A 13381-nucleotide genomic window follows, 5' to 3' on the forward strand; every position below is an offset into this window, starting at 1 on the left:
ATGGACAAGTACGGCAAACGGATAGCCCTTATTTCGACACTGATGTATACGGACCTTGCTGCGAAGAAATGTTCGTTGGGATCGTTATGAAGTTGCAACGAGATGGCAGCGTACCGTTTGAGTGTTCTTAGATGTAAGATGAAGCTCCCATCGTACGTAGTTCATGCACAATATTGCAAGACAGAAATAGGTAAGAATTCATCATCTACGCTACGCAAGACCTACAGGTGAAATAGAGCAGCGCACCTGTAACTAATTAATGCAGGCAAAAACTACACACCGTACTATCACACACATGGCATGGCAGTGGCCACTTGGCAGGGCATAAGTTATCAATGTACACACTGACAGTAACAAGAATGCCAATAGAAATTATAGACGATATTAAGGAGCATAAACCTTCTTTCGACCACCACATTAGCTTGAATATTTTACTGTGGACATTGTAGCCTCATCATCCAGGCATGTAACATTCTAGACTAGCAAACGCGCGCAGTCAAATTACTTTCCTAAGAGTAAACAAGTCACATGTTAACCCCTCCTACTAGAGGGTCAAAGGTTATCCAACATTACTATCACATGTCGCAGAAAGTACATTTCATGGTCTTTCAATAAGCCATAACAAGACCGAGAGGCTGGGCTCGGGTCGTAGATTTGCGTAAAATCGGCGTGTAACCTTGGCGTTACAGATATACGATTAATCAGCGAGCGTGACGTACCACATTTTGTCCAGATATGCAGACACGCACACACATATCATTGGACAGCACTATGAGATGGAGGTGGGAGGGTGGGGGAAGGGGGGGGGGGTGGTGGGGAGGGGGTAGGGGGGGGGCTCTTAATAGCAAAGACAGTTCACGTCCTTTGTTAAGTCACAATCAATGTTAACCCTCCTCTTGAGGGTAAAGGTTATCGACACTTATACCTTTGGCGCATGCCCCCCCCCCGTCAGCAGAAAGGGACTTTCATGGTCTTGTTCATATAAGGCCATAAAATGCTAGTCACCTTCTGAAACAACAAAAGTTTTTCAATCGCTCCGTCAGACGCATGTCTCAAGAAAATGTCTAAAATCTGCCTGTGCCCATTGACTTGATGGTGACTCAATTTCGGCACAGTGATGGCTTTTCCTACCATGAATGCTGATAGAAACACCGACTTCACCGAGCCTAGGTCGCAGCGTTTAGATTTGGCCGCATTCTGCATTTCCTCCCTATAACCATAAGTTAAGGAGTGATATGTTCCCCTTCTTTACACATCTTGACTTTGACGTAACTTGACACCCAGCGTTCGAGCTCCAAATCGTTTTGAGATCCCGCCCCAACGCCCGCAATATGCGTGACCGTATACGTCGAGCGGTTAAGATTTGTGCCCACTGTTGACGACGACGGACGACCGGAGACCGGACGAACCGGACGCGACGGACCGGACGGACGATCAAGCCGATTCTAAAGCTGGCATCTGACTATGTCAGATGAGCTAAAAATGCTAGGTCATGCGTGAAGACAAAAAAGTTTTTCAATGCGCTCCGTCAGACGCATGTCCTCAGAAAATGTGTAAAATCTGCCTGTGCCCGATTGACGTGACACTGTGGACCTCCTATTTCAACACAGTGATGGCTTTTCCTACTATGATGCTATGACACGCCTATCAAGTGAGCCTAGATGAGCCGTTTTAGTTTGTGCCGCAATTCTGTTGCATCTTCCTCCTATGACCGTAAGTTAAGGAGGGAATGTTCCCCTTCGTTTACCCTTGACTCTTTGATCATATTGACACCCCGCGACATCCCAAACTCGCTTTGACATCCCCCCCCGAACGGGTCCGAATCATCGTACGACGTAGAGCGAGCGTAAGTTAATTGTGGCCAACGATTGACTAGCACGGAACGCAACGAGACGGACGCACGGGCTCATGCGTTCTACCAAGCTGGCATCTGCTATTGTCAGATGAGGCTAAAAAAAAGGAACTAAACATTCGAAAACTGATGAAGCAAGTTAGCGCATTATACGGCTATTTAAGCTACAATTTGACCATGTAGATCTATAAATAAGCGCTTTAGAACTTACTGGCTAAATTATTGTAGCAATCCACGAATACGGACGAAATTCTTCCATTTTCTGCTCTCTGATAGCCCATCATTGTTGGTTTTAACTTTATTCTGGAGACATGCTGGTAGATTGGATTCTTAATTGTTAATGCTTCAAGTGAAGCAGGGCTCGATGGTATTTCGCTGCAGCACTATGAAAGGCATGAACACTATATAAATAAAACTAGATAAACATAGACAAATTATAATACTAGAAATCCAACCCTAGAATCGACCATGGTTCTTGTTACACCAGGACCGATGTAAAACCATGAATGATATGTATGCACAGTGTACTATATTTATGATACAAGCTTCATAATATGGGGGACACCATACATGTTTTAATATGTTTAACAAAGAGAATTCATGTTGATAGATAAAGTCAAAGATTGAAGGGAGCAAGAATGTGAAGGTTTCGACTGTGGCGTTTCACAAAAGACAATTTTAAATTTAGATACTGTGTTAGCTTGTTTTGAATACGGCAGCATTTTTGCTAGTGTTGTATAATTACGACTAAAATACATAAACAGTGACAGCGAAAATAACGCATAACACATGAGGATGTATTGACAGAATATACAGATGCAGGGTAAATGTGGGGCAAAAAAGTTGAATGTAGCAAAGTTTAAATTGTATGATATAATCATCTGCTTATCAGCTATCATCAGAAACATCGGGACATTCCAGAAGAAACTCTCAAATCTATCACACGTATACTGGTAATTTTAGTGAGGAAAATCAGAGCTAAACGAGTAGCTAACTCACTCTGTATTTTTTTCCTTGTACAATGATGTTTTCCAGCCGTTTGTATTCTTCGTGCTTGGTGAATTTTTTCATCTACGTCATTAGACTTGGAACAACGAGCAGTGCCTTCACAGATGCCAATGTCCTCACTAACGCTGCGTCTATCTTTCATTTTCTTTCTCGTCTTCTAAACTCTGTTGGTTTCTACTCGAAGTGACATCACCAGAGATATGCAAAGGATTAGGCTACAGCTCATACCTCTGCAGAGACGTTTGCTGGCTATCAGCCATCGCAGCTCGCACCGCGTCACAAGTAGTACTTCTTTGGCCAAGGTTTCACTGCTGTAGACCAGTCTTTGTGTAGTCTGCAAACAATTAAACAAGCTAAAGAGTCAGCAAAGATGAACAAATTACAACTTATTTTGCTCAATTCCTAAATAAATTTCGGCATACTACGTTCCATCGCCATTTTTTCGCGGGGCAAAAACGGAAAAATGTTGTGGCGGGCTGCGACACTGTGTTTGTCGGGCGCACCACCATTGTTTTATATAAGTCATATAGATGTAAAATGAAAATGCAAATTTTATTTGTGAAAAAAAAGCTTTTGCCATTTGTGGCCTTTTATTGTCACAGGTGAAGTCAAAGTAGCATGCATCACAAGAGAGCGACAAATTTAGTAATTTACTTGATGTAATTTTAAATATGGTGAAAAATTTATGACCGGACTTTCTGGACTCCGGGACCAGCATGTTGGCACGCGGGACAATGCTGTTGAGACCGGGACACTGTGGACGTATGGTATGCACACTACAACATAAATATAGTTTTTATTTTTATGCAAGTGTGCATAGCGTGCAGCGGCACGCAGCGTGCAAGTGGAAGTGGGCAAGTGGGCGTAGGTGTTTGCTGGTCATTGAGACATTTGGCAGCCGCCTTGTCGCAAAATGATATAACAGTCAGTGGTGAAGAGAGTAGAGAAACTAAGAACTTTTTTGATAGTAATTAGATTTGTATTTATTTAGGGCGATTATATTGTTATTGAAACGCTCCAAGTGCCTGTGCCCGTGCCTGTGGCTGTGGTTGTCAGTGTTGCATGATCATGATTAGTGAAAGAGAGAGAGAAAGAGAGAGAGAAAGAGAGAGAGAAAGAGAGAGAGAGAGAGAGAGAGAGTGTGTGTGATCGAGCGAGAGAGAGAGGGAGAGAGAGAGCGCGAAGGGAAGAGAGAGCAAGAGCGAGAGAGCGAAAGAGAAAGAATGAGAGAGACAACGAGGGAGAGCGAACGCGGCGATGGGAGGGTGCTCTTGATTCGTTTGCCAGTTAGTTTAGCATCAGAACACCTGTCGTCAGGTGAGCGCTGTCGCTCTGCGGCACTTGTTCTATATTGATATACAAAACTTTGTTTATTAGATTTTATGTTAGGAGATTTTTTCACAGAAATAGGATATGAATGACATTAAAGGTAAAAGACTGTAGCTTGTCACAGAAATAGTGTGCGAACTTGCCTTGTTTTGTAATCACAAAATTTGAAAAATAGTGTTCAGGTTGTAGAAGTATTCAATTCTGGGTATAATCGTTTAAGTGCCTCACCTCGCTGTATTACGTATATATATGTGCGCCTGTGCATGCATGTCCAAACGCATGTTACACATTTGCTCCCACGATATGTGCCAGTCAGTGTCTTATACGGTTTTTTTGTAGCTGCCTTGCTCAATATCTCTCCAATAAAGTATGACCGGGTGTTGGAGTGCAGCACAAAGGCCCTCGAGATGTCGGTCGACAATGTCAAGGCGATGTTTCGACGTGGTCTGGCACTTTACCACCTTCACGACCATGAGGCAGCAATGTACAGTTTACAGAAGGCTCAACGTCTCTCCTCCCCACCAGGTATACATCAGGAGACACTTGTAGAAAGTCACGTGTGTAGAATATCGCTGTGTTACAACGTACTTGTGGATCCAGTGTCTGTGCGTGGTATTATTGATGGCTATTAGGTGGTATAGTGCAGATTTCAAGGAGCTAAACTGGCTGTGCTGGTATAAAGGAGGATGCATGGGGAACTGTTCTTGCTTACAACCATGACTGATGTGATCGAGTGAAACCATGACGAAAAATAGTAATATTCAGTTTGGTCTTCTAAGTAATATTCAGTTTGGATACATTTAGGGTTGTAGCTGAAATTTGGTCAAAATTTTAATACCCATTTTATTTGATAGATGGCGCCTCTGGGTAGCTATGCATGTATAGGTGGTGTACAACAGTAGAAGGCGTCCATAGGCAGCAGGCCTGAATAAGCATCGAACAGAAATTTATTAAAAATACTCACACTGTTACTTCGCATACACAACATACACTTTAGAATGCACGTGTGTAAAGGAAATCAACGTGCACTGACAGTGCGTTACGCCAGAAATGCTGGCAGGTTTCGGCTTCGGTTTCGATCTCGGGCGTAAGTTGGTGTTTCTCGATTGGCAGCGAGTCAGTTGTACATGTGCGAGTGCTGGTGAAGCATTGTCCATTGCGTGTATACGGTGTACGCTGTTTACTCTATAAGTTAATATACGTAGTTAATATATGTAAATGAAATCAACGTAGACTGGGAAGTGCGTTACGCCAGAAATGCTGGCAGGTTTCGGCTTCGGTTTCGATCTCGGGCGTAAGTTGGTGTTTCTCGATTGGCAGCGAGTCAGTTGTACATGTGCGAGTGCTGGTGAAGCATTGTCCATTGCGTGTATACGGTGTACGCTGTTTACTCTATAAGTTAATATACGTAGTTAATATATGTAAATGAAATCAACGTAGACTGGGAAGTGCGTTACGCCAGAAATGCTAACTCATTTAGAGTGCACAGCCAGAGAGGCATATTAATGATAAATTTCATAACAATGTTGTATATCCAGAAGCTTTCACTGCATTGAATCATAGAATCGTTCAAACTGTCAGAATATTGTTTATTGTTTGTTTCTCTGTTACGAATCTATCCTTAGAATCAAGTAAATATATTTGCTGAATTTGTTCTACAAGTTGTTCCTAAGCGTTTTTCCCCCGAGCAACGCCGGGTACCCGGCTAGTCGACACCTCTTGCGAGCATAGGTCAGTTGTAGATTATGCAGCAACAACGTTACTGCAAGTGTTGGTGACACAAAGAAATGCCATCGGCAGGTCATGGGCATGCTCTCTAAGAAAACATGAAATGTTTAGGTATATAAATGAAAAATGATTCGTAGTTTGGGTGACATTTTTGATGACATTCTAGGGCCCAACACTGTTGTTACTTGCCCCAGGGGACTCGGCAAGTGATAGTTTTCATCAGTGATAATGTAAAAAATATATTAATGCATTGAATTGGGTTTTACCAGCGTTATGTTGTATCTCTTGTTTGTGTAACTTTACAGATCCAGCAATCAAGAAATACATTTCATTGTGTCAGCGAGCGATGCAGGACTATGACAAGAAGCAGAAATTGAAGTACAGAGGTATGTTTGATAAACATCCTGAACCCGTGTGACATAAATTATTGAGGATTGTCCAGTTTTCAGTAATATTACACACATGTATAACATTACTGTTTGATATCTGTTTTGTCCTAATATTTCACCTTGTCATTAAGGTATGTGACGAAATCGAATTCAGACGTTCTTTAATGCTTGTTGCTCTGAACATACTCAATAAGTTATATATAGTGTGATATATATATGTAACTGAGAGCTAGTATTAGGTATTATTAGCACTTGACATAACTGTAAAGTATAACTGTAAACATTATTACAAATATGTGCGGTAGGCTTAGTAATGATTTAGTACTCAGAATTATGCATTGTAATAAAGGTTCATGAATTAAATATCAAACTAGATGTACAGTGTTTACTGGGAATTATGTTTACCAGATCACAAACTTCATTATTATATACCAAGTAAGTGGCACAACTTCTGACTCAAAATTATTGCTGGATTCTTATTTTAGAAACGCGCTTGTCGCTACTGTAATTTTTTTTGTTTGTATAAATGTAAAATTAGCATTAATTTTATATGTAAAATCTTAGGAAAATGTAAATTATAATATTGTGACAGGGTGTTCTGAATCTTACACTAAAAATAGTAACACTGTATGAATGGTTTTCTGCCTACTATACGTTTTCGTGTATGACACTGTGATTTCATGCCTCGAGACGGGCAGTTTTTCATGACTACTGTTACGTGCACATTATGTAGCTATAGTACGTGGTAGAGTGTCTTTTCAAAACCTCCTATATTGTGTAGTTACTGCCTGACATTTTACAACTTGGATTAATCTCACAACTTCAGCACAGAATATTTTGCCTTGGTTTTCGCATGTATGGAACTGCATGGTGCACTAAACCAGAAGCAGAACGTAACCAGAACTACAGTGGGAGTCGACGGTTTGTGTCAATAGCTCTCGCCGGGTCTTTTACAAGCAGCGGAAAACGAGATTGAAAATCTTCCGTAATATAACAAAAACAAATTGCCGATGATGAGGAGGGCGTGCTGTGTGTGTGTGAGTGTGTGTGTGTCAATATGTCCGCCTCTCGTGCAGTGAGGAGGCAGGAAGGGAATCGAAACGTCTCCGTGAGGAAAGGCATTACTGTAAGTCGTACAGGAAAGCGAGAATTGAATCCGTTTACACTGGCGTTCTCATTGAACAGAAACATATGCGAGCCAGTGAAATCACGTTAAAAAACGGTCTTCATTTTTATTTCCTTCAGTTTATGAAACATGTGCAGTGGCAGTGGTGATAGTGCCGGTCAACAAACTACGTTTAGCATATAGTGAAAGCGTGGCTCCAAACTTCTGTGTGACATGTTATGATGTAATTCTATAGCGTTGACATCAAAACTATATTTATGTGTAAGTGTGCATAGCCATACGTCCCAAGTGTCCCGGTCTCAACAGGATTGTCCCGGTGCAACATGCTGGTCCCGGAGTCCAGAAAGTCCCGGTCGTAACATTTTTCAGCCATATTTTAAAATTTACATCAGTAAATTACTAAATTTGTCGTGGTTGTTGATGCATGTACTTTGATTCCAGTGAACAATAAAAGGCCACAAATGGCAGCTTTTGTTTTCACAATAAATTTGCATTTTATTTTACATGTATATACTTTATAAAAAAATGGTGGTGCGCCCCGACAAACACATGTCGCAGCCCGCCACAACATTTTTCCTGTTTTTGCGCACCGCGAAAAAACGGCGATGGACCGTAGTATGGAAATTTGTAGTGAATTGTAGCAAAATAAGTTGTAATTTTGTTCAATTTTGTGACTCTTTAGCTGTTTAATTGTTGCAGACTACACAAAGACTGGTCTACAGCAGGTGAACCTGGCCAAAGAAGTATTACTTGGACGCGTGCGAGCTGCGATGGCTGAAGCAGCAACGTCTCTGCAAGGTGATATGGCTGGGAGTCCTGATCATTGTGATATCTCTGGTGATGTCACTTCGAATAGAAACCAACAGAGTTTAGAAGACGAGAAAGAAAAGATAGACGCAGTCGTTAGTGAGGACATTGGCATCTGTGAAGGCACGTCTGCGGGTGTTTCCAAGTCTAATGACGTAGATGAAAAAATTCACAAGGCAGAAGAATACAAAACGGCTGGAAACACATTGTACAAGGAAAAAAACTACAGGAGTGAGTTGTACTGGTTTTAGCTCTGATTTTCCTCAACTAAATACCAGTATACGTGTGATAGATTAGAGAGTTTCTTCTTGGAATGTCGCCATGGTTTTCTGATGATAGCGAAAGCAGTGATATATCATACAATTTAAACTTTGCTACATTCAGACTTTTTTGCCCCACATTTACCCTGCATCTGTATCATTCTGTCACATACATCCTCATGTGATTATGCTTTATTTTGCTGTCACTGTTTATGTATTTTATCGTAATTAGACAACACTAGAAAAATGTGCCTATTCAAAACAGCTAACACGAGTCTAAATTTGAAACATTTGTCTTTTGTGAAACGCACAGTCGAAACTTACATTCTTGGCATCCCTTCAATCTTTGAGTTTTATTATCAACATAAATTCATCTTTGTTGAAACATATTAAAACAGTAGTGGGTGTCCCATTTATGAGCTATTGATACCATAAATATATGTACACTGGCATACATATATTCATGGTTTTACAGGTTCCTGGTTGTTTTAACAATGGAAATGGTCGATTCTAGTAGTTTCTAAGTTGATAATTTGCCTATGTTTATCTAGTTTTTATTATATATGTGTTCATGCTTTATAGGTGCTGCAGGGAAATACCATCGAGCCCTGCTTTACTTGAAGGCATTAACATGTAAGAATCCAATCTACAGCATGTCTCCAGAATTAAGTAAAACCAACAATGATGGGCTATCAGAGCAGCAGGAAATGAAGATTTCGTTGTTATCCGTGGATTGCTACAATAATTTAGCAGGTAAGTTCTAACAAGGCTTATTTATAGATCATACATGTCAAATTGTAGCTTAAAATAGCGTATAATGGCTAATTTGCTTCATCAGGTTTTCGTAATGTTTAGTTCCTTTTTTTTTTTAGCTCATCTGACATAGTCAGATGCAGCTTGTAGAATCGCATGATGCGAGAATTGAATCGCGTTTACACTGGCGTTCTCCAAGATTGAAGCAGAAACATAGAGTGGCGAGCCAAGTGAAACACGTTAAAAAACGGTCTTCTATTTTTATTTGCCTTCAGTTTTATGAAGACATGTGCGAGTGGCAGTGGTGATGGTGCCGGGTCAACAAACTACGTTTAGCATATAGTGAAGCGTGCTCCAAAACTTCTGTGTGACATGTTATGATGTAATTCTATAGCGTTTTGACGATCAAGTTGAAGTCGGTTGTTAGAATCCGTTTTGTATGATAATTGACCTATCCGTCTTAGAGGCAATGACTACGGTCACGCCTTGAACAATTTGGCTAGGTCGGTTAAGTGAACACCGCAACACATGGGCATAGCACACGCAAGGCATATGTATAGTATATGCTAGCACATACACGCACACAAATGAACTCCCCCTAACGCAAAACACACCCAACGTGAGTCGCGGCACATACACAAAGAGAAAGAGAGAAACAGTGAGAGAGAGAGAGAGAGGCGCTGAGCGGAGGGAGAGAGAGAGAGAGAGAGAGAGAAGAAGAGAGGAGAGAGAGAGAGAGAGAGGAGAAGAGAGAGAGAGAGAGAGAGAGAGAGAAAATAATAGCTGCGTATAATTGATGAACTCGATTACGGGCGCTGTATAATGTATTCTGGCGAAGCTCCTAGATATATAATATATCAAAGAATTATATAATAGAGATCCTATTATTATCTGATATATATGGAGGACGTGCTGCTTCGTCGGGCTATGTAATTGTGCGAACTATAGCCAGACGCTACCTATTATAATCGAAAGTCGACGTGTAATCAAAAAAGTATTTTAAACGATATCAATCGTCGTAATTCTAGTGGTTATGCGAGCAGCCTTATATATCTGCGTGCACTGCATGCGCGAAAAGCTCTTTGGGCCATGTAAGCCCTTTCTGCATCTAAATAGGCTTTCCAGGAAGGGAAAATGGTGGTGGAAGTAAATGACTCGGTAGGATGTACCAGCTCTCCGGCACATTAGGGCTATTCAAGGTAAGTCATCCAAAATGATCAAGTGATGAGAGTCGGTGGATGGCAAGGCGAACCTGCGTAGCAATGGGAACGCTGATTGGAGCGGGGTTAAATCATTTTCGCTCGTGACTGAACACAGTACGTCTTTGCAAGGCATCGTCACATCACATGCAATATGGCCGTCGTCAATGTCATTCTTTGACGAATAATCGTGGAAAGTGAAAGCAATATGTGAAGTTAGTACACCGCGACGGTACCCGCACACCGAACCGGGCTGTGCATCATGCAGCCATTTGCGGATTGGGTCACGTAAACGGGTGATGCTCCAATAGGAGGTCGTTCCCAACTTTAACGTCATTAATGTTCGTGATATAAAAGAGATATAAAGGGGGGCGGATCGATATAAATTAGATATCAAGGGGGAGGGTAGATTAGGAAATAGATATCAAGGGGGGTTATGTATAACGCATATAAAAGACGGCTATTAACTTGCGCGCTGTTGGCTGCGGCGAGAGCAACGGCGACCAATACCAGAGGCGGGGGCAGTTCGCTTCGTTTTTTTGCTGGACTTCGCTGGGCTTTGTTTGCTCGGGCTACGCAAATGTAGACGGAGGGATATGTTCACATTCGTTTCGCTCACCTTGCGTTGCGGGCGACAAGCGAAATAGACACGGCGCATCTTGGCTTCGTTTTCACTCCGCCTCGCTGGCGCGAAGCCTACGCCAATACAGGAGTGGGGGGCAATGTTCGGTTTGTTTCGGCTGGACTTCGGCTGGACTTCGCTGTCGAGCAAAGTGAAATTGAGACGAGGGATATGTTCCTCGTTCGCTGGACTCCTCTCTCTTCTGCTGCTCCGCTCTTTCTTTCTCTCTCTCTCGTCTCTCTCTCTGACTCTGCCCCGCGCTCTTTCTTTCTACTCTCTGCTCCTCTCTCTCTCTCTTTTGCTCTCTCTCTCTCTCTCTCTCCTTTCCTCTCTCTCTCTCTCTCTCTCTCTCTCTCTCTTTCTCTCTTCTTCTTTCCTCCTCTCTGCTCTCTCTGCTCTCTGCTCTGCTCTCCCTCTCTGCTCCCTCTCTGCATTTTTGGCGTGCTCGCGTAGGCGAAGGCCCGAGCGAAACGAAGGCCAAGATGCCCCGGTGTCTAATTTCGCTTGCTCGCGCAACGAAGATGAGTGAAACGAAGCGAACATGCCCCCGTGCTGTATTTCGGCTTGCTCCGAAGCAGTCGAAGGCGAGCGAAACAAAAAAGCGAACATGCGCCCCGCTGCTGGCATTTCCGCTGCTCGACGCAGCGGAGAGCAGCGAAAACGAAAGCGAACATGCCCCGCTCTGGCATCTTCGCTTGCTCGAGCAGCGAAGGCGAGCGAATACAAAGCGAACGAAGTGAACATGCCCGCCGCTCTGTATGTTGCGCTGCTGCGAGCCCAGCGAAGGCGGAGCGTAAACGAGAGCTTTACAATGCCGCCGGCTCTGCCATTTCGCTTGCTCGAGGCAGCGAGAGGCGAGCGGAAACGAAGGCGAACATTTCGTTTCAACTTGAAGAGCAACGCCTTTTTCCTTTTTAAGCCTCGCTCTGATCAGACTCAATGAAACGCGACTTTTAAGTCCCACTTGATAGTCTAGTTTTATATCGTAACCCCCCTTGATATCTATTCATTACTAACCCCCCTTGATATCTTCTTTTATATCGATTCCGCCCCCCCTTGAGTATCTCTTTTATATCACGATATTAATGACATTAAAGTTGGGAACGCTCCTAATGGAGCGTTAGCCCACGTAACAGCTAGATAGACCATTCGTGTGCAGTATTTCTTCACCCCGCTTCGGCCTGAACACAGTACATTAATTTAGTATCAGTTAGTTACTCGACATTTGCAGGCAGCAGGTGAGAGAGAAATCGAGGGAGAGGGCGAGCGAGAGAGAGAGAGAGAGAGAGAGAGAGAGAGAGAGAGAGAGAGAGAAGGAAAGAGTGAAAGAAAGGAGGAGAAAGAGAGTTCAAAAAGAGATAGAGAGGACGACGGAGAGAAGAGAGAGAGAGAGAGAGAGAGAGAGAGAGAGAGAGAGAGAAAGGGAAAGAGTGAAAACTAAGAAGGAGGAGAAAGACAGTGAAAGAAAGAGATAGATAGATAGAGAGATAGACAGAGGGACAGACGGAAAGAGAGAGAGAAGAGAGAGCAGACAGACGACAGGAACGAGACAGGCACAGACAGACAGACAGACAGACAGAGCAGAGAGAGAGGAGGAGAGAAGAGAGGAAAGAAGAGAAAGAGGGAGATAGGGGCAGATGCTGCCATGCAATCAGAGTACGGCTTCTGTATGAGGACTCAATAAGTTGACCTGATCAAGATCTCAGTATAAGCAAGAGAATAAAAATAATCTGCTGCGAAGTAGGCTAGGCCAGCAACATAGCTATTGAATTCCGCTAAGATAGACGTCCAGACAATGTTGCCTATATGCCAGCGCATGCACCAGCCGCCAATTGGCGTGCGTGCGCCTACGTGGCTTATATGATATATATATAATATATATATATAATATATATTATAATATATATATATAATGCTCGCACGTGCCGTGCGGCGTTGCGTGCGTGCGTGGCGTGGCGTGCGCGCCGATGGCATTGCGTGTGTGTGTAATATACGTGCCGTAATGATTATTAACTGCTTTGTTGTGTATTCTTCCATATGTACTCTAATATATATCTTCAGGTGTGATCAGGAGTAGAGATGTAGAGTGAATAAGAAAAAAATAAGACAAAAAAACAATAAAGTGGGTTTTCTTGTAACTTGTTGTAGTTAGTAACGCAGCCGCTCAGATCAGCTCCTGTCCGGCGCACACACATGCATCGCAGCACGCGCAAATGCAGCGCCGTGGTTGAGTCCGTGTACGTCACGGCGACGCGTGGGAATTAACCTAGCTGCGTGTTAATAGATATTCTTCCCACTGCTTCTTTAG

At 42.8% G+C, this 13381-nt stretch overlaps 2 protein-coding genes across 4 annotated transcripts in view; both read left to right on the forward strand.

Annotated features, from left to right (window-relative positions):
* Window positions 1-13381, forward strand: part of LOC106810840 (tetratricopeptide repeat protein 9C-like) — a 17435-nt gene that overhangs the window by 480 nt on the left and 3574 nt on the right. Inside the window, exons 2-4 of one of the 3 annotated variants that reach the window (XM_014814305.1) lie at window positions 7570-7577; window positions 8132-8470; window positions 9082-9252. In XM_014814305.1, coding sequence (XP_014669791.1) covers window positions 8203-8470; window positions 9082-9252 — 439 coding nt within the window. In that variant the 5' untranslated portion in view covers window positions 7570-7577; window positions 8132-8202. Of the gene's footprint in view, window positions 1-7569; window positions 7578-7751; window positions 7785-8131; window positions 8471-9081; window positions 9253-13381 lie in introns of those variants that run through there. The other 2 variants (XM_014814306.1, XM_014814304.1) reach the window with 2 other exon arrangements.
* Window positions 4527-6936, forward strand: LOC106810841 (tetratricopeptide repeat protein 9C-like). Its single transcript, XM_014814308.1, has 2 exons — window positions 4527-4714; window positions 6223-6936. Exons 1-2 carry the CDS (start codon window positions 4597-4599, stop codon window positions 6333-6335), a joined length of 231 nt encoding a protein of 76 aa, XP_014669794.1. The 5' UTR covers window positions 4527-4596; the 3' UTR covers window positions 6336-6936.

Source organism: Priapulus caudatus, unplaced genomic scaffold (genome assembly GCF_000485595.1).
Source record: "Priapulus caudatus unplaced genomic scaffold, Priapulus_caudatus-5.0.1 Scaffold477, whole genome shotgun sequence".
Taxonomy (NCBI): Eukaryota; Metazoa; Priapulida; class Priapulimorpha; order Priapulimorphida; family Priapulidae; genus Priapulus; species Priapulus caudatus.